Genomic DNA, 26,453 nt, shown 5'->3' with positions numbered 1-26,453 from the left:
GTGAGATTAATTTAACAAACCGGTTATCCCTCTTCCTTAAAATACGTAGGACTAGTATTATTTGTCGTTGAACTTTTAACTGCTTATTTAAATAGTTATACTCTTTTTCAGTATAAGTGTCAAAAACCCTGCGAACGAGAACGCAAGGGATGTACAAGTATGGAAGAACCTCATAAATGTAACAAAGCGTGCTTTGAGGAATGCTCACAGTGTGAGATCGCAGTTCAGAAAAGGCGTACCAAATGTTCCCATATGTTCAAGATAGCCTGCTTTTTGGATCCTGACACTATAATTTGCCAAAAACCTTGTAAGAGGGAACTTCCATGTGGTCATATTTGTAAGAAGACATGTGAGGAACCTTGCGGAGATTGTACAGTGTTGGTGCGTACACTTTAATATATTTTTTGATTATTTTAGCTATATTTCTCTTAAAATCGGAATGAAGCTTTCAGTAATTATTTAACTTTTCATCAACCGAGTGAGATAGTGCATAGAAGCAAGGCACTAGCATTGCTAAAGCGGGTACTATATATCGAGAATTTTGATATGTACAGTAGAACCCCGATTATCCGTGTGCGGATTATCCGTGCTATGATTTTCTATTACTTAAATTGCATTTTTGAGGTTTTATCAAAATAGCGTCACTGTAAATCACAGTAAGAGGTTTTTGGCTGATTATTTTAAAATTGTACAAGAGATATAATATGTTTGTTGGTACTATATTTACTACTTTCCACCGAATAACGTTTCATCTATGAATTGACATTGTGACGCAGTTAGAGGTAGGCAACTCAACATTTTGTATAAAAGCTGTTAAGTTTATTTTAAGTTATCTAGATCAGCGATGCTCAAACGGTCGATCGCCAAAGTTTTTGAAGTCGATCACGATTCATGGAAGAAATTCACATGAGAAAGGTGGAGACTGCGCTCACTTGTGGATGATATGAAGTGCCATGCACTTCCAAGTAAAATTAAGATGAAAAACATCTTTAATTACAACTCTCTGTAGTTACAACGTTTTATCAAATGGAAATGTGAAATAAAAAATTTTATTTTCAATTTTTTTTTACTAGCAGTCGATCGCATTTTATGTGGTAGATCCCATGCAGTGTAAGTCTGAGCACCACTGATCTAGATCATCCTTATCGAAAAGTATTTTTTTAGTTTTAGTTTGTAAAAGACGATTGCTTTAATAGTTTATTTATAGTTATTATAGCAAGTTATTTGGTTTATTATTTATGAAGGACAATTGAAGGATGTAGCATTCTTTAGAGCAAAATTAATTCATTAATAAGGTCTTCTTAATTCCCAGAGAAGCCACTATGGTCTTCCAAACTTCCGATTCGAAGTTGTTTCCCTGGTCGGAATGGAGTAGAATTAGGACCTCTGGCCAGAGCCCTATCGATCACAAAAGGCATTCGGAGCAGCTAGGAGTTCTGAAAGCACGTCATTTACACATGTCTTTGGGGGAACTTGGAGCACTGTTGTTGTTTCATCTGGACTCTTCCATTTACTCATTGAAGTGTCACTGGTGTCTCACTGAAGCCAATTTATAGCCCTTTACTGATTGCCCATATTTGGTAATCTCCTGCCAATTTGGCCTAGCTCGTTTGTTTAGTCTTTGGCTAGAGCTTCTTCGTAACTTCCGTCTTCTATGGTTTTCAACTGTAGAATCTGCCCCTTTCGTGATGATCGTACTCGCCTTTGCCGCCTTTGATGACTCAGATGCAGTAGCACCTGCGTCAATATACTTAGTTCATTTGTAATACAACTTGATGATGAGTTACAAAATTGGTATTATTAATGATTGGAAATATCATACAACCAGATAACTGATTCAATATCTAAGAGTAGGTACCAGATCCTGTAAGTAGGAGTCGACCCTCAAATAAATGATACGACTCAGTCCTGAGTAAACGGATTGTTATAACGAGATAGCAGTGGAATGAAAACGCTTTGTTGAGCTCTCAGCACAGACTAAACTTTATTTCAAATTGGTGAGACGTAGAACACAATGTTTACACTTGATTAACAATACTGCATCTCTTACAAAATGATGGCGCATATCAATATGATTTCATTGTTTATGATATGCATGATTAACAAACAGCTTCTTTATACTCAGATTGCCATTAAATAGGGTTACATAGTCTCATAAATTTTGTCTCTTGATGTTCATTATTATAATCTTAGTCCATAATTTTTAGTCCTTTGTAAATAAATATTTTAAAATTCTTTTAATCTGTATTTATCCAATGGCTTTCGTTAAATGAATTACTAAATTGACTAAGGTAGCTAACTGAGAAAGATATGTTAAAACTGTTAAAACTTCCAAATAGGATTTCCTAAAATTACTTACACCCTCATTCAAAATTTCTTTTGTGTCTATAGGAGCACTAATATTTTCACAACGTGACATGTTAAATCTCTTAACCTTCGGCCGGGCGCGCCTTAAAGAATTACACAGTCATCCAGATTTAGCCATACGGCCCACACATTCGTCTAAGGGGGAAAATTCACTCATCCCAGATACGTAGGGTATCAAAAGGATTGAGCTCTGGTGGGACTCTTTTCGTGTTATCGAGCCCTAGGTGACTTGGTACGCCGGAGTATCTCCCAAAAATTTTCATACACTTCTGACCGTCGCGAGTAGTACAGCTTTCTGCATGGTCTTGTAAAGATGTTCATTTAGACCCAGCTTTTTGATGTTTTCTATGAGGTTCTTCGGAATGACTCCAGTAGTTGAAAGAATAATAGGTATTGTCTGGGTACTTTCCATTCTCCACTGTCTCCTCATTTGTATTTCGAAATCTCTATACTTGGCGATCTTTTCGTTGTGCTTAACACGCAGATTATTGTTGTTAGGTGTCGCCACCTCAATTAATGTTGTTTGCCTAGTAAGTTTATTAACTACTATGAGATCCGGTCTATTGTGTGCCACTGTTTGGCTTATGAGCACAGTGCGATCCCAGTATAGCTTGTAGTTGTCGTTTTCAAACATTCTATTCGGGAGGCATTGATAATAAGGGAGCTGGTCGGTTTGGAGAAGTCCACGTTTGCTAGCTAGTTCTTGGTGGAGAATCTTTCCTACTGAGTCGTGGCGTTCTTTATATTCAGTTCCGACAAACGCCTGGCAGCTCCCAGTAAGGTATTGAATGGATTCTTGGGCTTGACATCCATATCGGCATTTGTCGTTTTGGATCTGAGGACCTTTGATAATGGTCAAACCATGGAATTTATTAATTTTAAGGGGTTTTTATACCCGAGATATGTGGCTTTTGCCCAGTATCTATGGTTTTTATGTGTTGTTTAGCAATTGCTCTTCTATGAAGGTTTTATAATAGGACGTAAGTTTTTCAATCTTTTATTTTATAAAAAATCTCTTATCTTAAATGTCCTTTTAGGAAGCTCTGATGATGGCACGTAATGTGCTGAAAGTATGATTAATATCTACCATAATCTGACCATAATATTAAATTAAAGCTGATTAATAAAAAAAATGTATTACACACTATCAATTTTTTGAGAACATACACCTGTTTGCCGGTTTGATCTACTTAGAAGTGTGTACAAGTCATACAGTCTTTTTCAATTAATTGATAATGTACTTCGGTAATTTCTAGTTGGAATAACCTGATCCTGAATGGCAAGTAGGAAACCCTCTGCCTCGGGAAATATCTTTCCTGATACCAACCAATAGTTCGACGCTCTATTGTCGACATATTCTTGGTTGACCTCATTGAGATGCCGCCCATGCAGAGGTTTACCCATCCAGATGCGCATTTTTCTTGCTTAGATAGGTGGGCTTTGTGCATTTCTGGTTCCCTCAGTTTAAGTGACGTTGAGTCATCTACTGCATAGATTGCACGATGTAAAGTAGATGTTTCAACCGTGCCTGAAAATAAGTTCTTAAGTTAGCAACTTGTTTATCCAATTGCTCATCTATGTCCATAGTCCATGAGTCCACTTCCTCCTAGATACCGCGGTAATGTTGTTCTCTCTAATGAACTGCGAGGATAATGTTTTTGTGTCTTTGTGAGAAGTGTTCTTGCTTTCCGCTGAAGACTCTCGATATCCGTTTTGGACCACCTGATAATACCAAATGAGTAGCTAAGCGCGAAAAAGGCGTACGTATTTAATAGCTTAAACAATTTTTTACTATTGAGATATGACCGATTAAGCTGTCTAACCCTTCGTACAAACTCAGAAGTTAGTTCGGTTTTCATTTGTTTATGATCAATTTTTTATATTCCAATCAATCTTTACACCGAGATATTTATACATGTCATTTTCACCCATGGCCCCGGCTTTTTTTTTACCATTTTACATATCAAAACACTGTCCAGATTTAGCCATACGGCTCACATTCCCTCTAAGGGGAAAATTGACTCATCCCAGATATCTAGGGTATCAAAAGGATTGAGCTCTGGTGGGACTGTTCCCATGTTATCGAGCCATAGGTGACTTGGTATGCAGGTGTGTCTCCCAAAAATTTTCGTACACTTCTGACCGTCGCGAGTAGTACAGCTTTCTGCATGGTCTTGTAAAGATGTTCATTTAGACCCAGCTTTTTGATGTTTTTGAAGTTATACTTCTTTACGCGCGACATGAGGGTGAATTTTTATATGTTAAAACCTATGATCCGCGCGCATGCGCATTATAACTTTGTTCTGATTAGATGGTCAAGTGACATGTTAAAAATTATCCAATATGACAGCTGTAGCACAGCTGTGGTGTGGACGGTTGACGGTTTGGTTATGTAATGTATGGTTGTTGCGTGTTAAAATTTGTGGGAAGAGAAACAACAAAGGTTAGTTAATAGTTATATTGCCTTTTTGAAGTTATACTTCTTTAGGCGCGATTTCATTGAGGGTGAAATTTTAGTAATCTGCGCACACAGGCAGTGAAGTTGGTTACTAAATGTTTTAATTTATGTATTTATCAGTCCAGAAAAGGTGTGGAAAGAATATATTAGTGTTTTTAAATATATTTTTCTACAAACGTGTTAAAAATGCAATTTATAGCACTCCATAGAAGCGTTAAAAATGCTACTTTAAAGCACCAGTGCTTTAAAAAATTTAAGGCACTGCAGTTAAAAGTGAATTGTCAAATTGTGAAACGTCAAAATATTTATATTTCATTTAGTAACATTAATAGATATTAATAATACCTATTTACGAATGTTTCTTCTAAAATTTAGGAATATATTAATTTTATAATACATTTAAGTATGTAGTAATTTTCTTTACAATTTTTACTTACCAATTTGTTTTGTTTATACCTAATATCGCCGTTGTCTAGCAAGTGTCTGCGTAGATTAGCGGTATGTGTATTTAGCTACGGACCCGTTAGTACTTGGTTCGATTCCCACATAAGGAAATTTTTTTTGTTTATTATTAATGGTTATTGACATCTTAGACTATTATTATATGGACTTATAAATGATTAAAAATAATTAAAAATAATTAAAATAATTAATCGGGATGTTGCCCAACTATTTACCGTGTTGCAAATTTATAATAATTGCCTATTTCAAAATGCACTTGAAATGAATTTTTCTTATGCACAAATGCAATTTCAGATTTCTTATTCATTACAATAGTTCACAAAATTTCCTGACATTCTCACGAATCCAACGCACCAAACTGCATTAAAATCCGTCTTACTGCGCCAAAAATCGAGAGTAAGGCCTTTTTTTGTGCTTCAATGCCTCGACTAATTCGGCCAGAGATCGAGAGGTAGTGAGTTCGAATCCAGTGCAATCCTATACTTTTTTTTATTTTTTTGAAAGCGGTAAGCACAAAATTAGTTTGGTGTTTAAAAAAAATAAAACAAAACTGTTTAAAGTATATTTATTTTTAAGAAATCATATAATAGAAGTATAACTTCTTACGTGCGTACAAAGTACACACACATTCTTTTTTTATGAGGTTCTTCGGAATGACTCCAGTAGTAGAAAGAACAATAGGTATTGTCTGGGTACTTTCCATTCTCAATTGTTACTTTATTTGTATTTCGAGATCTCTATACTTGGCGATTTTTTCGTTGTGCTTACCAAGCAGATTATTGTTGTTAGGTATCGCCACATCTATTAATGTTGTTTGCCTAGTAAGTTTATTAACTACTATGAGATTAGGTCTATTATGTGCCACTCGTTGGTCTGTGAGCACAGTCCAATCTCAGTATAGCTTGTAGTTGTCGTTTTTAAGCATTCAATCAGCGACGTATTGATAAAAAAAAGGAGATGGTCGGTCTGGAGAAGTCCTAGTTTGCTAGCTAGTTTGCAAAACACTGCTATTATTGATGGATTCGACCGTTACTTGATGGAAGTTCATTTTATCTAACAATAAAACACTGAAAACGTTTGTTTTCTATACTTCCACAAAATTTATTATAACTAAGTGACTACAGCTGTTTCGGCGGAGTGCCTTTCTCAAGTGATATAGTTTACAATGTGTTTGCCTTTTTAAGTCTTCAACTGAAGAGGTTGAGGAGTGGGGAGCTGTTTGTCTCGAGTTGGTCATTCAGAATTATATCTGTATTTTTCAGTTGATTAATTTCCATAGATTCTAAAAAAGATAGCTTAAGGCCTTTATTTTGAATATGTAGAATTTGAAACTCTTCATTGAAAGAATGATTATGATCTAGAAGGTGAAGTGCGTATGTAGAAGTGTCTGTTTTTCTATTGTTGAATGCCCTTTTGTGTTCTGCTATCCGTTTGTCAAAAGTTCTGCCAGTTTGACCGATGTACGTTTTCGGACAGTCACCACAAGTTAGTTTGTACACACCACTCTGTAGTTGCTTTCTCTTTCGGCTTTTATTGTTCTTAATATATTTGCTTAAGTTGTTGTTAGTTCTGAAGGCTGGTGTTATTCCTTTCTTTTTTATGTATCTGGCTATCTTTGTTGTTATCTTGCCAGTATATGTGAGAGAGCAGAAGGTACTGGGTTCTTTCTGAGGTGGTGGATACACTAATTTCAGGGCTTTCTTATGGAGTTTTTGGTTTAAAATTTTGTTAACTGTTTGTTCGTTATAGCCGTTGTTTACTGCTATTTGTTTAATGATGTTTAGTTCTATCTCGAAGTTATTTTTTGTCATGGGAATTTCTGTCAGTCTATGTATCATGCTATGGTAGGCTGCTAATTTGTGTTGTGTAGGATGGGATGATGAATTGTGTATAGTTGTGTCAGTATGGGTAGGTTTATGATATACGGAGAACTCATGTTTGTTGTGTAGTCTGGAAATCGTTACATCTAGAAAGTTTATGGAGTTATTCTGTTCTGTTTCTATTGTAAACTCAATATTATTATGAAGTGAATTAATATATGATAGAAATTGGTCAAGTTGTCTGTTAGTACCTGTAAAGCATACTAGTATATCATCCACGTATCTCCACCAATATAAGAACTGTTTAAATACGGGATGTTTAGAAATTGTTGTTTCAAGTTGGTTCATAAATATATCTGATAGCAATGGGCTTAGAGGATTACCCATAATAAGTCCTGCACTGTTGTTTGTGTATATTTGATTATTGAATTCAAAATAGTCTTGATTTATGCAAATTTCAAGAAGGTGTAAAATTTCAGATGCAATGATCGGATTTGTACTATTATGGTCTAAAAGATTTTTAACTAAAACAAAAGTTTCTGTAGGAGGAACACTAGGAAAAAGATTTTTTACGTCAAATGAAATTAGTCTGGAGTTGTTGGGCAATTGAAAATGTTGTATTTTATTAACTAGTTCTAGTGTATTTTTTACGGTGAATTTAGGTGAAAATTTAGTGTATTCTGTAATAATATCTGACAGTTTTTTTGAAAGTTTATATGACGGAGCTGTATAAAAAGAAACTACAGGTCTTATTGGGTGGTCAGGTTTGTGTAGTTTAATAAAAGAGTATAATTTAGGAGGTTGTGGGTTCATAATATTAAGGTATTTCTGTTCTGTTGGATTTAGTATTGATTTTGAATTTTCAATGGCTAGTTTAATTTGTTTTCGGTATTTTTCTGTGGGGTCTTTGTTTAGTTTTATACTGTTTTGGTTAGTTAAAAATTCTATTGTTTTGTTATTATAGTCTCGTTTGTCGATAGCAATAGTAGTGTTACCTTTGTCTGCTTTTGTAAATATTATGTCATGTTTTATTGATTTATTTTTAATTGAAACGGCTATTTGGTTTTCTTTGAAACAGGAATTATTAGTTTCACTACATACATCAGTAATAGATTTTGAAATGATGCTTTTTTCTATGTTTTTGGCAGTTTTGTTTAACGCTACTTCACATTCTACACCTAAATATTCTAAATTTTTTTGATTATTATGTTGAGGCAAGTTGTGTTTGAATCCTTTCTCTAAAAGTTCTATTTCATTATTATTGAATTTAGTATCTGTTAAGTTTATAAATCTATTGAAAAAACTATGATTTGAAAAATTTGTTGTATGAGTATTGAGTTTTTTACTATTGCAAATTAGATTATTTAGTTTTTTACATTGTGTATTAAATTTTTTGTCTATTATATTATCTACTTCAGTTCTTACTTTAGAATCTAGGATATCAAATTCTATATTCTCTAATCTATAATGTAATTCTGAATGACATACCTTAAGATAAACAGCTATAATATCTCGTTTTCTGTACTGGGTGCTCCTATCCCGTTTCAGCCATCTGGTTTGACCCTGGTGGGTACCTGCTATGGCAGCGGCACTGCGGTTGTTGGTTTTTAACTTTATGTATTTCGGGAACACGTTGTTTTTCACGCAAATGTTTAGAAACCAGATATTTTGTGTTGTTACTCTACGCTTTAAAAGCAATCTTGAAAACAATATGGTCAATAGCCCTGTATTGGCTTCCTGTAAATAATTGATGGATTCGACCGTTACTTGATGGAAGTTCATTTTATCTAACAATAAAACACTGAAAACGTTTGTTTTCTATACTTCCACAAAATTTATTATAACTAAGTGACTACAGCTGTTTCGGCGGAGTGCCTTTCTCAAGTGATATAGTTTACAATGTGTTTGCCTTTTTAAGTCTTCAACTGAAGAGGTTGAGGAGTGGGGAGCTGTTTGTCTCGAGTTGGTCATTCAGAATTATATCTGACTTTTTCAGTTTATTAATTTCCATAGATTCTAAAAAGATAGCTTAAGGCCTTTATTTTGAATATGTAGAATTTGAAACTCTTCATTGAAAGAATGATTATGATCTAGAAGGTGAAGTGCGTATGTAGAAGTGTCTGTTTTTCTATTGTTGAATGCCCTTTTGTGTTCTGCTATCCGTTTGTCAAAAGTTCTGCCAGTTTGACCGATGTACGTTTTCGGACAGTCACCACAAGTTAGTTTGTACACACCACTCTGTAGTTGCTTTCTCTTAATAATATCCTAGATTCTAAAGTAAGAACTGAAGTAGATAATATAATAGACAAAAAATTTAATACACAATGTAAAAAACTAAATAATCTAATTTGCAATATTAAAAAACTCAATACTCATACAACAAATTTTTCAAATCGTAGTTTTTTCAATAGATTTATAAACTTAACAGATACTAAATTCAATAATAATGAAATAGAACTTTTAGAGAAAGGATTCAAACACAACTTGCCTCAACATAATAATCAAAAAAATTTAGAATATTTAGGTGTAGAATGTGAAGTAGCGTTAAACAAAACTGCCAAAAACATAGAAAAAAGCATCATTTCAAAATCTATTACTGATGTATGTAGTGAAACTAATAATTCCTGTTTCAAAGAAAACCAAATAGCCGTTTCAATTAAAAATAAATCAATAAAACATGACATAATATTTACAAAAGCAGACAAAGGTAACACTACTATTGCTATCGACAAACGAGACTATAATAACAAAACAATAGAATTTTTAACTAACCAAAACAGTATAAAACTAAACAAAGACCCCACAGAAAAATACCGAAAACAAATTAAACTAGCCATTGAAAATTCAAAATCAATACTAAATCCAACAGAACAGAAATACCTTAATATTATGAACCCACAACCTCCTAAATTATACTCTTTTATTAAACTACACAAACCTGACCACCCAATAAGACCTGTAGTTTCTTTTTATACAGCTCCGTCATATAAACTTTCAAAAAAACTGTCAGATATTATTACAGAATACACTAAATTTTCACCTAAATTCACCGTAAAAAATACACTAGAACTAGTTAATAAAATACAACATTTTCAATTGCCCAACAACTCCAGACTAATTTCATTTGACGTAAAAAATCTTTTTCCTAGTGTTCCTCCTACAGAAACTTTTGTTTTAGTTAAAAATCTTTTAGACCATAATAGTACAAATCCGATCATTGCATCTGAAATTTTACACCTTCTTGAAATTTGCATAAATCAAGACTATTTTGAATTCAATAATCAAATATACACAAACAACAGTGCAGGACTTATTATGGGTAATCCTCTAAGCCCATTGCTATCAGATATATTTATGAACCAACTTGAAACAACAATTTCTAAACATCCCGTATTTAAACAGTTCTTATATTGGTGGAGATACGTGGATGATATACTAGTATGCTTTACAGGTACTAACAGACAACTTGACCAATTTCTATCATATATTAATTCACTTCATAATAATATTGAGTTTACAATAGAAACAGAACAGAATAACTCCATAAACTTTCTAGATGTAACGATTTCCAGACTACACAACAAACATGAGTTCTCCGTATATCATAAACCTACCCATACTGACACAACTATACACAATTCATCATCCCATCCTACACAACACAAATTAGCAGCCTACCATAGCATGATACATAGACTGACAGAAATTCCCATGACAAAAAATAACTTCGAGATAGAACTAAACATCATTAAACAAATAGCAGTAAACAACGGCTATAACGAACAAACAGTTAACAAAATTTTAAACCAAAAACTCCATAAGAAAGCCCTGAAATTAGTGTATCCACCACCTCAGAAAGAACCCAGTACCTTCTGCTCTCTCACATATACTGGCAAGATAACAACAAAGATAGCCAGATACATAAAAAATAAAGGAATAACACCAGCCTTCAGAACTAACAACAACTTAAGCAAATATATTAAGAACAATAAAAGCCGAAAGAGAAAGCAACTACAGAGTGGTGTGTACAAACTAACTTGTGGTGACTGTCCGAAAACGTACATCGGTCAAACTGGCAGAACTTTTGACAAACGGATAGCAGAACACAAAAGGGCATTCAACAATAGAAAAACAGACACTTCTACATACGCACTTCACCTTCTAGATCATAATCATTCTTTCAATGAAGAGTTTCAAATTCTACATATTCAAAATAAAGGCCTTAAGCTATCTTTTTTAGAATCTATGGAAATTAATAAACTGAAAAATACAGATATAATTCTGAATGACCAACTCGAGACAAACAGCTCCCCACTCCTCAACCTCTTCAGTTGAAGACTTAAAAAGGCAAACACATTGTAAACTATATCACTTGAGAAAGGCACTCCGCCGAAACAGCTGTAGTCACTTAGTTATAATAACTTTTTTCTGGAAGTATAGAAAACAAACGTTTTCAGTGTTTTATTGTTAGATAAAATGAACTTCCATCAAGTAACGGTCGAATCCATCAATTATTTACAGGAAGCCAATACAGGGCTATTGACCATATTGTTTTCAAGATTGCTTTTAAAGCGTAGAGTAACAACACAAAATATCTGGTTTCTAAACATGTGCGTGAAAAACAACGTGTTCCCGAAATACATAAAGTTAAAAACCAACAACCGCAGTGCCGCTGCCATAGCAGGTATCCACCAGGGTCAAACCAGATGGCTGAAACGGGATAGGAGCACCCAGTACAGAAAACGAGATATTATAGCTGTTTATCTTAAGGTATGTCATTCAGAATTACATTATAGATTAGAGAATATAGAATTTGATATCCTAGATTCTAAAGTAAGAACTGAAGTAGATAATATAATAGACAAAAAATTTAATACACAATGTAAAAAACTAAATAATCTAATTTGCAATAGTAAAAAACTCAATACTCATACAACAAATTTTTCAAATCATAGTTTTTTCAATAGATTTATAAACTTAACAGATACTAAATTCAATAATAATGAAATAGAACTTTTAGAGAAAGGATTCAAACACAACTTGCCTCAACATAATAATCAAAAAAATTTAGAATATTTAGGTGTAGAATGTGAAGTAGCGTTAAACAAAACTGCCAAAAACATAGAAGAAAGCATCATTTCAAAATCTATTACTGATGTATGTAGTGAAACTAATAATTCCTGTTTCAAAGAAAACCAAATAGCCGTTTCAATTAAAAATAAATCAATAAAATATGACATAATATTTACAAAAGCAGACAAAGGTAACACTACTATTGCTATCGACAAACGAGACTATAATAACAAAACAATAGAATTTTTAACTAACCAAAACAGTATAAAACTAAACAAAGACCCCACAGAAAAATACCGAAAACAAATTAAACTAGCCATTGAAAATTCAAAATCAATACTAAATCCAACAGAACAGAAATACCTTAATATTATGAACCCACAACCTCCTAAATTATACTCTTTTATTAAACTACACAAACCTGACCACCCAATAAGACCTGTAGTTTCTTTTTATACAGCTCCGTCATATAAACTTTCAAAAAAACTGTCAGATATTATTACAGAATACACTAAATTTTCACCTAAATTCACCGTAAAAAATACACTAGAACTAGTTAATAAAATACAACATTTTCAATTGCCCAACAACTCCAGACTAATTTCATTTGACGTAAAAAATCTTTTTCCTAGTGTTCCTCCTACAGAAACTTTTGTTTTAGTTAAAAATCTTTTAGACCATAATAGTACAAATCCGATCATTGCATCTGAAATTTTACACCTTCTTGAAATTTGCATAAATCAAGACTATTTTGAATTCAATAATCAAATATACACAAACAACAGTGCAGGACTTATTATGGGTAATCCTCTAAGCCCATTGCTATCAGATATATTTATGAACCAACTTGAAACAACAATTTCTAAACATCCCGTATTTAAACAGTTCTTATATTGGTGGAGATACGTGGATGATATACTAGTATGCTTTACAGGTACTAACAGACAACTTGACCAATTTCTATCATATATTAATTCACTTCATAATAATATTGAGTTTACAATAGAAACAGAACAGAATAACTCCATAAACTTTCTAGATGTAACGATTTCCAGACTACACAACAAACATGAGTTCTCCGTATATCATAAACCTACCCATACTGACACAACTATACACAATTCATCATCCCATCCTACACAACACAAATTAGCAGCCTACCATAGCATGATACATAGACTGACAGAAATTCCCATGACAAAAAATAACTTCGAGATAGAACTAAACATCATTAAACAAATAGCAGTAAACAACGGCTATAACGAACAAACAGTTAACAAAATTTTAAACCAAAAACTCCATAAGAAAGCCCTGAAATTAGTGTATCCACCACCTCAGAAAGAACCCAGTACCTTCTGCTCTCTCACATATACTGGCAAGATAACAACAAAGATAGCCAGATACATAAAAAATAAAGGAATAACACCAGCCTTCAGAACTAACAACAACTTAAGCAAATATATTAAGAACAATAAAAGCCGAAAGAGAAAGCAACTACAGAGTGGTGTGTACAAACTAACTTGTGGTGACTGTCCGAAAACGTACATCGGTCAAACTGGCAGAACTTTTGACAAACGGATAGCAGAACACAAAAGGGCATTCAACAATAGAAAAACAGACACTTCTACATACGCACTTCACCTTCTAGATCATAATCATTCTTTCAATGAAGAGTTTCAAATTCTACATATTCAAAATAAAGGCCTTAAGCTATCTTTTTTAGAATCTATGGAAATTAATAAACTGAAAAATACAGATATAATTCTGAATGACCAACTCGAGACAAACAGCTCCCCACTCCTCAACCTCTTCAGTTGAAGACTTAAAAAGGCAAACACATTGTAAACTATATCACTTGAGAAAGGCACTCCGCCGAAACAGCTGTAGTCACTTAGTTATAATAAATTTTGTGGAAGTATAGAAAACAAACGTTTTCAGTGTTTTATTGTTAGATAAAATGAACTTCCATCAAGTAACGGTCGAATCCATCAATTATTTACAGGAAGCCAATACAGGGCTATTGACCATATTGTTTTCAAGATTGCTTTTAAAGCGTAGAGTAACAACACAAAATATCTGGTTTCTAAACATGTGCGTGAAAAACAACGTGTTCCCGAAATACATAAAGTTAAAAACCAACAACCGCAGTGCCGCTGCCATAGCAGGTATCCACCAGGGTCAAACCAGATGGCTGAAACGGGATAGGAGCACCCAGTACAGAAAACGAGATATTATAGCTGTTTATCTTAAGGTATGTCATTCAGAATTACATTATAGATTAGAGAATATAGAATTTGATATCCTAGATTCTAAAGTAAGAACTGAAGTAGATAATATAATAGACAAAAAATTTAATACACAATGTAAAAAACTAAATAATCTAATTTGCAATATTAAAAAACTCAATACTCATACAACAAATTTTTCAAATCGTAGTTTTTTCAATAGATTTATAAACTTAACAGATACTAAATTCAATAATAATGAAATAGAACTTTTAGAGAAAGGATTCAAACACAACTTGCCTCAACATAATAATCAAAAAAATTTAGAATATTTAGGTGTAGAATGTGAAGTAGCGTTAAACAAAACTGCCAAAAACATAGAAAAAAGCATCATTTCAAAATCTATTACTGATGTATGTAGTGAAACTAATAATTCCTGTTTCAAAGAAAACCAAATAGCCGTTTCAATTAAAAATAAATCAATAAAACATGACATAATATTTACAAAAGCAGACAAAGGTAACACTACTATTGCTATCGACAAACGAGACTATAATAACAAAACAATAGAATTTTTAACTAACCAAAACAGTATAAAACTAAACAAAGACCCCACAGAAAAATACCGAAAACAAATTAAACTAGCCATTGAAAATTCAAAATCAATACTAAATCCAACAGAACAGAAATACCTTAATATTATGAACCCACAACCTCCTAAATTATACTCTTTTATTAAACTACACAAACCTGACCACCCAATAAGACCTGTAGTTTCTTTTTATACAGCTCCGTCATATAAACTTTCAAAAAAACTGTCAGATATTATTACAGAATACACTAAATTTTCACCTAAATTCACCGTAAAAAATACACTAGAACTAGTTAATAAAATACAACATTTTCAATTGCCCAACAACTCCAGACTAATTTCATTTGACGTAAAAAATCTTTTTCCTAGTGTTCCTCCTACAGAAACTTTTGTTTTAGTTAAAAATCTTTTAGACCATAATAGTACAAATCCGATCATTGCATCTGAAATTTTACACCTTCTTGAAATTTGCATAAATCAAGACTATTTTGAATTCAATAATCAAATATACACAAACAACAGTGCAGGACTTATTATGGGTAATCCTCTAAGCCCATTGCTATCAGATATATTTATGAACCAACTTGAAACAACAATTTCTAAACATCCCGTATTTAAACAGTTCTTATATTGGTGGAGATACGTGGATGATATACTAGTATGCTTTACAGGTACTAACAGACAACTTGACCAATTTCTATCATATATTAATTCACTTCATAATAATATTGAGTTTACAATAGAAACAGAACAGAATAACTCCATAAACTTTCTAGATGTAACGATTTCCAGACTACACAACAAACATGAGTTCTCCGTATATCATAAACCTACCCATACTGACACAACTATACACAATTCATCATCCCATCCTACACAACACAAATTAGCAGCCTACCATAGCATGATACATAGACTGACAGAAATTCCCATGACAAAAAATAACTTCGAGATAGAACTAAACATCATTAAACAAATAGCAGTAAACAACGGCTATAACGAACAAACAGTTAACAAAATTTTAAACCAAAAACTCCATAAGAAAGCCCTGAAATTAGTGTATCCACCACCTCAGAAAGAACCCAGTACCTTCTGCTCTCTCACATATACTGGCAAGATAACAACAAAGATAGCCAGATACATAAAAAATAAAGGAATAACACCAGCCTTCAGAACTAACAACAACTTAAGCAAATATATTAAGAACAATAAAAGCCGAAAGAGAAAGCAACTACAGAGTGGTGTGTACAAACTAACTTGTGGTGACTGTCCGAAAACGTACATCGGTCAAACTGGCAGAACTTTTGACAAACGAATAGCAGAACACAAAAGGGCATTCAACAATAGAAAAACAGACACTTCTACATACGCACTTCACCTTCTAGATCATAATCATTCTTTCAATGAAGAGTTTCAAATTCTACATATTCAAAATAAAGGCCTTAAGCTATCTTTTTTAGAATCTATGGAAATTAATAAACTGAAAAATACAGATATAATTCTGAATGACCAACTCGAGACAAACAGCTCCCCACTCCTCAACCTCTTCAGTTGAAGACTTAAAAAGGCAAACACATTGTAAACTATATCACTTGAGAAAGGCACTCCGCCGAAACAGCTGTAGTCACTTAGTTATAATAAATTTTGTGGAAGTATAGAAAACAAACGTTTTCAGTGTTTTATTGTTAGACTGCTATTATTATCTAGATTTAGCCATATGGCTCGTATTCCCTCTGAGGGGAGAATTGACTCATCCCAGATACCTGCGGTATCAAAAGGATTGAGCTCTAGTGGGACTCTTTCCGTGTTATCGAGCCCTAGGTGACTTGGTATGCGGGTGTATCTCCCAAAAATTTTCGTGCTGTCCAGATTTCGTACTGTTATCCTGTGAGAGTTTTTTGTACTGTTTGTACTGTTTTTGTTTGTACTGTTATTATTATTATTCCAGATTTAGCCATACGGCTCACACTCCCTCTAAGGGGAAAATTGACTCATCCCAGATACCTACGGTATCAAAAGGATTGAGCTCTGGTGGGACTCTTTCCGTGTTATCGAGCCCTAGGTGACTTGGTATGCAGGTGTATCTCCCAAAAATTTTCGTACACATCTGGCCGTTGCGAATAGTACAGCTTTCTGCATGGTCTTGTAAAGATGTTCATTTAGACCCAGCCTTTTTATGCTTTCGAGGAGGTTCTTCGGAATGACTCCAGTAGTAGACATAATAATAGGTATCGTCTGGGTACTTTGCATTCTCCATTGTCTTCATGTTTGAATTTCCAGATCTCTGTACTTGGCAATCTTTTCAGTAAATTTACTACGTAGATTATTGTTGTTAGGTATCGCCACATCAATTAGTGTTGTTTGTCCTGTTAATTTATTAACTAGTACGAGATCTGGTCTATTATGTGCCACTGTTTGGTCTGTGAGCACAGTGCGGTCCCAGTATAGCTTGTAGTTGCCATCCTCAAGCATACTCTCAGGGACGTATTGATAATATGGGAGATGGTCCGTTTGGAGAAGTCCCAGCTTGATAGCTATCTCTTGATGAAGGATTTTTCCCACTGCGTCATGCCGTTTCTTTAATTCAGTTGCAGCAAATGCCTGACAGCCTCCTGTAAGATGTTGGATGGTTTCTTGGGCTTGCCATCCATATCGCCATCTGTCGTTTTGAACCTGAGGGTCTTTGACGATATATTTCTGGTAATTCAGGTAATTTCTGGTTGGTATAACCTGATCCTGAATGGCCAGTAATGAACCTTCCGTTTCAGGGAACATCTTTCCTGATGTCAACCAATAGTTCGACGCTGTATTGTCGACATAGTCTTGGCTGACTTCATTGGGATGTCGCCCGTGTAGAGGTTTACCCATCCAGGTGCTCATTTTTTCGTCTTTAGTGAGGTGGTTTATGCGCATTTCTGGTTCCCTCAGTTTGATCGGTGTTGTCATCTACTGCGCAAATAGCGCGGTGTAGAGTAGATGTCTCAGCCTGCATCTGAAAATAAGTTCTTAAATTATCAATCTGTTTGTCTAATTGCTCACCTATATCCATAAGCCCTCTTCCTCCTAAATACCGCTATGGTGGTAAGTGGATATTTACTATTCTAGAATGGGGTTGACTATCAGGAATACACTATGTACTCATAACTCCTTTATTTGGTTAAACTAATACCATATAAATGTATTCAGTTGATAGGTGACATTATTCTGCTCTAACGGCAGCAACCTCCCAAGCCTAACTAACTAATTCGACTGACCCACTAATCCCTCAAATCTGATCGTGTTCCCATATTTATCAAAATACTTCGTTTTGTAAATATGTTTGTATATATTCTCGTTATTGTGTCAAATGAATAGTCACAACCTTGTTGAGTAAGCAGAACGTGCAATTCAGCTAAGGTGTTCTACTTTGCAATTATTATAACAAATATGCGTAATGTTTATTGTTTTATAAATAAATATCTAACGAATACTTTAGTTAATTTAAGTATTTTTAGAAGATCTTAATAATGAGATAAATCCCATTATATCATCCCCCTTAGAAAAGAAAATTTTCTGAGCCATGCACCGTGCTTCCTTTTTCCTCCCCGAAGAGAAGAAAATTTTCTTACTATCATCATCAACTGACTACGTTATATGTACAGATTTATACAAATTTTTACAAAAAAAAAGTATATAAACAAAATTTACAAATATATACAATTCATTTCACTAATTTATCAAACATCGTCTATTCTTAGTTATTGCTTTTCTTAATCTCGCGAAAATCTATACTCGGAAATTGTATTTTATACTTTACTTTGAGTTCAGAGGTTAAAAAAAATTACAACTCCTACATTTGAACTTACTTCTTAATTCTACTTCTTTACTAGACCTTTAAGACAAATATTTTGATGTTCTCAAATTTTACATATTCTTCTATTAGAAATTATCTCTTTTTTTCTTCTTCTTCTTCTTCTTGTCCGGTACTTTACTAATACATATTTTTCATTTTCTTTATACTTAGTACTTTCTTCATAGTGTACTATAAAACAAAAATCTTCTTCTTCATATATTCGTATTATTTTATAATTCTTCATTTATATATATCATTTACTTCATAAATTCTTCATTTTCTAACCCGATGGGTAGTTTTTCGCAACTTTATACCCTTGAATTTGCTTCCGATCCTTTTGCACGTCCTTAGTCGTGAGAAGGTTTGTTCCAAAAAGACAAAATGGATAGTTGTGCGCTTGAAAAATCTTCTACATCTTGCATCCCTAAATTCCTGTCTGATCTGATACACCCAGTCTAGGTGAGATCCAGTTAGTTTCAAAACACGAAATGGGTATGCTAATATCTTCTAATTTTCATTTTGTACCTTTTCCTTGACAAGAGTTGGTTTTTATTGTCTAAATTTTCTTTAATTGTACTTTATTATAAAATATTTATACTAAAATTCGACCGATACTTAAAAATTGAAATAAAAAAGCCGGTATCAAAAAAATTCAGCATTCAGTTATGAAAAAAAAATCGAAAGGAAGTGTTAATAAAAATAGACCATATTCTGTTAAAAATATCATGAAAATCTCCTAATAATGAAAATCTCCTGAAATATCATGAAAATCTCCTGAAATATCATGAAAATCTCCTATACATAAAGAAAATTTCAGCTTGCAATTGCTGAGTACCTAATTAATATTAAGTCTGGACGTCCATTAAAATATTTACATAAAAACTACTAATGAGAAAAACGTACAATAGCTAAATAGTTAATCTAAATTTTTGTTACTAGTTAAATAGAAGTTCAGTTTCTTCACGCGAATAGTCACTTTTACATCACAAAAATAATCTCTATTTCTTTAATTGAAATACAGTCTTACATGACCTCATTCGAATAAAATTAGTATATCTATATTATATAAATTTAAAGTTATTTTATATATTATACTAATAATTATGTTACTTGAAGCAATACAAAGTATTCTTCTTAAGAGGATCGGTACGTATTTTCGGCTGCAATGCTATTCAAATGGGGATTCATTTTTTTCAAATCCTGAGAAAACTAATAAGTATTTTTGAAAAATTTAAACGCAGAATGAAAGATTACGTTATTAGCGAGGGCCGAAAGTCCCTGAGAACTTCTATAATGTTTATTTTAATAAGTTACAGGGGTGAAAAAACTAAGAGAAAATTTAGTGTGATTTTTAATTTCAAATATCTCATTCAAAATAAACTTTTTATTTATTCTAAGGGACTTTCAGCCCTCGGTAATAATTTAGTCTTTCATTCTGCGTTTAAATTTTTCAAAAATATTTATTGGTTTTTTCAGGATTTGAAAAAAATGAACACAATGCCGTGGTAATATTTTCCAAATCTGTCTTTGTCTTACAACGCACTCAACCGAATATAATATTGTCAGCATATATATTGTCAGTCAGACACTGACAATCAGTGACAATTTTAAATATTTGACATTGCATCGGGAATATTTTGAGAAATTGATTAAATATTATTGATATATAGTGTATTTGATAAATAATTAATTTAAGTCGTGAACTTAATAAAAAGTTATTTATTGTGTATTATTTGTGGAAGATCCAAGCAGAGAATACATCAGATATATCCTGTGATCCAAGTATTTTGTTGTTAGAGATGTTCAAAATTGTAAGCGTTCCAAAATAACAACATATTATTAAAAAATCACTTTAACACTTTTCCTCTTTTCTCGATTGATTATTAGTTTTTGTTGTACAAATAAATTATTACAATCACTGAAAACATAGTTAGTGAAAAAATTATCACATTTATTAACTGAATTATTAATTTGCAATTATAAAAATAACAGTTATCCAAGAACATTCAAAAGCCATCTCTTTAAATTAATTATGACATTTTCAAGTAGAATGACATTCTAGTAATGTTTACATATCCACACCAGTGTGAATTTTACTACACGTAATTTGCCGTGTAAAGACAGAAAAAGTAGGGATACACGTAAGATATTTGCGAATTATGTACCCATAGCCTTAAATAGTACTTTTTACTGTAGGTACTGTAACTTTTTGTACTGTAGGTACAAAATTATCTTCAATTCTATTTTTTCATATCTTTTAACATTAATCTTCTTCAAATTATCCTTAATACTTGTCTTTCTTCTAAGATAACTTTTTAAGTCTTAATTTTCCATATTCTTTTGTCTTTTTCCTCAAATGGGATTCTCTTTTCCTTTAATATAACTCCGTTACTTAAATATATTTATATAACTTGTTTTGGTTTTATTTTTCTTCTTATATCAGTTCATCATCATTTTTTAACTGACTTTCTTTTCGTCACAAATCATTGTATAAAAATAATTCACTCTCTCACGAGGAAATTCGTTTACTCAATAAAAACTCCATATGCCATTATGGTAGTAGTTGTGGGCTCTATCACGAGGAAGAATTTTATTAGTCCTATGTACGTGGAATAATAATACTCCTTGTATAAAAAATAAATTGAAAATGGTTATTCATTTAAAAAAAAATTAATATCTTTTCCATAGTCATTTTTAATTTTTGCTTTTTTGGGTATATTTCTTTGTCTTGTCATATTTATCATAAGTAAAAATCTTTGCATTTACGTGCATTTCTCAACAAAAATTTTCATTGATTGAGACATTTCCGTCTCTAATATAAGTCCTTTATGCTGGATTTTCCAATTTCTGTCCAACATCTTAAAATACTTTCTTTTGTCTTTCCTTATAAACATAATATATTGTTCGAATACTAATATCTTATATTTTTCAGGCTACTTTTATTTATCATAATAACTTTCTTCGTAAAAATTTGTCGCTTTAGCGAATTCCTATGTAGTTCATTCGTTTCAATTTTCAATGTCAAACACATTATACTCGAAGTACTTAGTTTAAAAATAGTAAATACTGTTATAAACAAAATAACTTCCTTATGCAAAAAGTGTAGAAAAAGCAGAAATAGGTAAATCAATCAAAATAAACTTATTGACGTACTCGTATGGTTAAAAATAATTATATTATTTCTTACGATATAATATAATATAAGAATTGTTATATTTCTATTAAAATAAAATTATCGATTAAGATTATTTATATATGATATGTAATTCTCAAAAAAAATCTTCTGAATTATTTAATATGGGGAAATACTTCTAAAACTTAATAATATACGAAAAAAATTTTTACCTAATTTAATTATATTTAAGTGAAAATTAATAATTCTAGTTCTTCTTAAATGATTATATTTATATTATATTAATAAAAAATTATTCATATCTGTGAGACTGTATATGCAATTTAAAAAAATAGCTAAAAGTTACTCACGATTAGGTACACATTTGTCCATTGTCCATTCCTTTCCATTTGTCCTCTTGACGTTTGGGCGTGGCCCCATGTCTCCAAAAACCTTCGTCCATGTCGACGTCTACCATTTGTACTCCCTTATAGTTGGCCTCTCCAGCTCCATATAGTCCGTCCCATTCCATCTATCGATACCAATTAGTGTGAGGATTGGTACTTTACCCCAAATTTCCTTCGTTTCTTCCAGTTTTTTGCCATCTTTCCTGTTTTCTACTGTTTCAGAAGTCCTCGTTCGTCTCTCAAAAGGTCGCCATATGGTGGTAAGTGGATATTTACTATTCTAGAATGGGGTTGACCATCAGGAATACACTATGTACTCATAACTCCTTTATTTGGTTAAACTAATACCATATAAATGTATTCAGTTGATAGGTGACATTATTCTGCTCTAACGGCAGCAACCTCCCAAGCCTAACTAACTAATTCGACTGACCCACTAATCCCTCAAATCTGATCGTGTTCCCATATTTATCAAAATACTTCGTTTTGTAAATATGTTTGTATATATTCTCGTTATTGTGTCAAATGAATAGTCACAACCTTGTTGAGTAAGCAGAACGTGCAATTCAGCTAAGGTGTTCTACTTTGCAATTATTATAACAAATATGCGTAATGTTTATTGTTTTATAAATAAATATCTAACGAATACTTTAGTTAATTTAAGTATTTTTAGAAGATCTTAATAATGAGATAAATCCCATTATACCGCGGTAATGTCGTTCGTTCTATTGCACTTTTAGGGTAGTGTTTTTGTGCCTTTGTGAGGTGTGTTCGTACTTTTCGCTGAAGATTTTCAATATCCGTTTTTGTCCACTTAACAATACCAAATGAATAGCTAAGCGCGGAACAAGCGTAGGTGTTTAGTGCCTTAAACAAATTTTTACTGTTAAGCTGTGAACGAAGCAGCTGTTTTACCCTTCTTAAAAACTCAGTAGTTATCTCAGTTTTCATTTGCTTATGGTCAATTTTCCGCGCCTGCTTTACTCCAAGATATTTGTACATATCGTTTTCGCCCATGGCCTCGATGTTCTGGCCAGTATGCATATCGAATCCACCTTTCCTCTGACTATATTCAAAACACGGCACTTGTCTAGACCGAATTGCATACTAATATCATTAGAGAATGTTTCTACAGTTTTTAGCATCTGTTCTAGGTGTTCTCGAGTGGAAGCCATTAATTTCAAATCATCCATATACAACAGATGATTGAGCTTCGCTACCACAGTATTATTGTTTTTAATGCAAAAACCTGAGTCAGTGGAGTTTAAGAGCTGGGAAAGGGGGTTCAAAGCTAAACAGAACCACAATGGGCTCAACGAGTCTCCCTGAAACAGGCCCCGGCTGATTGCGATATTTTCAGTTTCGATATTGTTTTCACCAGGTATTTGGAGGTGAATTTTAGTCTTTTAATCTCTCATTATAAGCCTTAAAAAGGTCACTATGTTATTATCGACTTTGAATATTTTCAATATATCTATAAGCCATTCATGCGGTACTGAATCAAAGGCCTTTTTGTAGTCAATAAAGGCAGTAAAAATGTTCCTTTTTTTAGTAAATGCCTGGTTAGAAATGACTGAGTCGATGATAAGTTGTTCTTTGCAACCCATGAAACCCTTAGCGCATCCTTTCTGTTGAGGCTCTATGATATTGTTTAGAGCACAGTGTTGGTAGATACGCCGGGTTACACAGGATGTGACCAATTTATACAAATGTTCTGAAGCTATTTCCTTGTGGCATTTTTATAATTTTAAGTATTTTCTATGGGAAATAAGCCACAATTTTACTAAAAAATGAATTTATTAACGTTTCGAAGCCCAAATCGGGTTTCGTTGTCAAAATACAAAATACTATATAAATAAACAAAAATGTGGTTGCTAAGTAAAAAAATTCTTCTAATAATTTATTTAATCTGACTCATTTATATTGGCAATTCAGACGTATATTATACATTTTAAAGTAGAAGACTTTAAAATGATATCGCCAATATTTATGAGTTGCGTTCCTGGGACGACTTTACTAAAAGATAGTTCATTCGATTACATGAAATCAATCCCAACTCAAGAATATCCGTCGCAAAATAATCATAGCATGTGATCTGTCTTTAAAAAGACAACCAAATGCAACGATGACAGTAAAATTCTCGCGTTAGAGATTCCATAGTAAATCACGAGGGAAAACCAGGGAAAAAACCTCGTGATACTATTCCGCAGATTCCGGGCGGTACGTAGATTATTGTTGTTAGGAATCGCCACATCAATGAGGGTTGCTTGTCTCGTTAATTTATTGACTAATACGAGATCTGGTCTATTATGCGCCACTGTTTGGTCTGTGATCACAGTGCGGTCCCAGTATAGCTTGTAGTTGCCATCCTCAAGCATACTGTCAGGGACGTATTGATAATATGGGAGATGGTCGGTTTGGAGAAGTCCCAGCTTGATAGCTATCTCCTGATGAAGGATTTTTTCCACTGCGTCATGCCGTTCCTTGTACTCAGTTGCAGCAAATGCCTGGCAGCCCCCTGTACAAGAATTCATCTGTACTTATTAGATATCTTTTAAAACACCCTTTAATTATCTACGTTAATTTCTTTCAATTATTTAAATGTTATCATAAACAAATATCTTTCGTTACATAAATATTATTGACCTAGATTGTGAGGAGTAGTTATACATACAGTCACGGTCGGTGTTTACTATAAACACCTTTCAGGGTCGCCGCTGACTCGGCACTTTCAAATATACTTATACAATCAAAACATAGTAAGGGAATCCACATTCCACATTCGTCATTATACTTTCTTAGACGTAAGATTATTCATATTCAAATAGTATCATCTCCACTCCGCGAGACGACGTCGCGTAGCTTGCTACCAGCTTATACTCATGCAAGTATAATAAAACAACTTAAGCAGTGATACGACTATTAATCATTCCACCCCTCGGATAAGGGTTAACCACCCTTACCGGGAGAAGATGGTCCTAGTAACCCTGGACTATTATATGGCGATCCAAGACCAGGGAAGAAAGACTGGAAAGACGTCACAGGACTGGTAAACGAGAAATGGAGAAAAGCGTCAATGTTCTGGTACCTCGACCACCCTAGAATACAGTGTGGTATGTAGAAAGGATGGAGACAGCAGACCTGACATGGAGCTAAATGGACAATGGTATGGAGATGGAACATCGTGGGACAATGGACAATGCCAGGGAACGTGGATCGAGAACTTTTGGTGATACGAACACAAACGTTTAAAAGTGGTGAGTCTATATTTTGTTCTTATGGTATTTCCACGATATTTCATAACAAATGAATAGTATAGCAGTAATGTAAGGTATATTTCTAGTATTTTTATCTATTTATTTTTAATTATCTTTATGGGTATTATTGGAATTTTTTTATCACAAATATTAAAGTTATTCACATGGCATATTACCATTATTATTTGAGGTATATATTATTTATATTATTCATTACGAGGGTACATTTTTGCATTTTTTTTTATGATTTTAATATTTGCTATCGTAAATATACACTATAAATATAAATATACGATATAAATATATAACAAATATACGCTATATGGATAATACATTTACATTATTATTCTAACTACTTATTTACAAGGGTTAATATAACGTTATTTATTATTGAACTTTTATTTATTATTATTGCAATTTTTTTTACATATTTTTTACCATATATTGACGTATTATTTTATCTCGTTATTTTTTTTTTACTATATATCTATATACTACATATCTATATACACCGTAAGACTATCGAATTTATATTTTCGCTAAGAAGTGCAGGAACTGAGGATAGAAAAATTATGTATAAATGAGTAGCAACAAAGTTACTTGGGAAGATTTTGTCAAAATAGTTGAGGAAATTGCGCAAGAAGTAGGAAGACAAAGCAGAAGGGTCTTAAAGAAAAAAGTACCGAAATCTAAGGACATACAGGAAGAAGTAACGACACAGCTAATTAAATCTTATAACAAGTTCACGCACTTAACTAAGAAAAACTGGGAAGCACTTTCGGACAAACAGAGGGAAGCGTGCAACACATATTTTGGAAAAATCAGAGACAAAGTTATACGCTCATTTC

General features: G+C 32.9%; 1 protein-coding gene across 2 annotated transcripts in view; it reads left to right on the top strand.

Moving 5' to 3' along the window:
* LOC126884510 (NFX1-type zinc finger-containing protein 1-like) overlaps positions 1–26,453 on the top strand; it is a 415,118-nt gene that overhangs the window by 286,431 nt on the left and 102,234 nt on the right. For both annotated transcript variants that reach the window (XM_050650450.1, XM_050650451.1), the window contains exon 13: positions 112–381. In XM_050650450.1, coding sequence (XP_050506407.1) covers positions 112–381 — 270 coding nt within the window. The remainder of the gene's footprint in view (positions 1–111; positions 382–26,453) is intronic.

The sequence above is a fragment of the Diabrotica virgifera genome, chromosome 5, assembly GCF_917563875.1.
Source record: "Diabrotica virgifera virgifera chromosome 5, PGI_DIABVI_V3a".
NCBI lineage: Eukaryota > Metazoa > Arthropoda > Insecta > Coleoptera > Chrysomelidae > Diabrotica > Diabrotica virgifera.
Note: the sequence above shows the minus strand (reverse complement) of the source record. Positions and strands in the feature narration are given on the sequence as shown.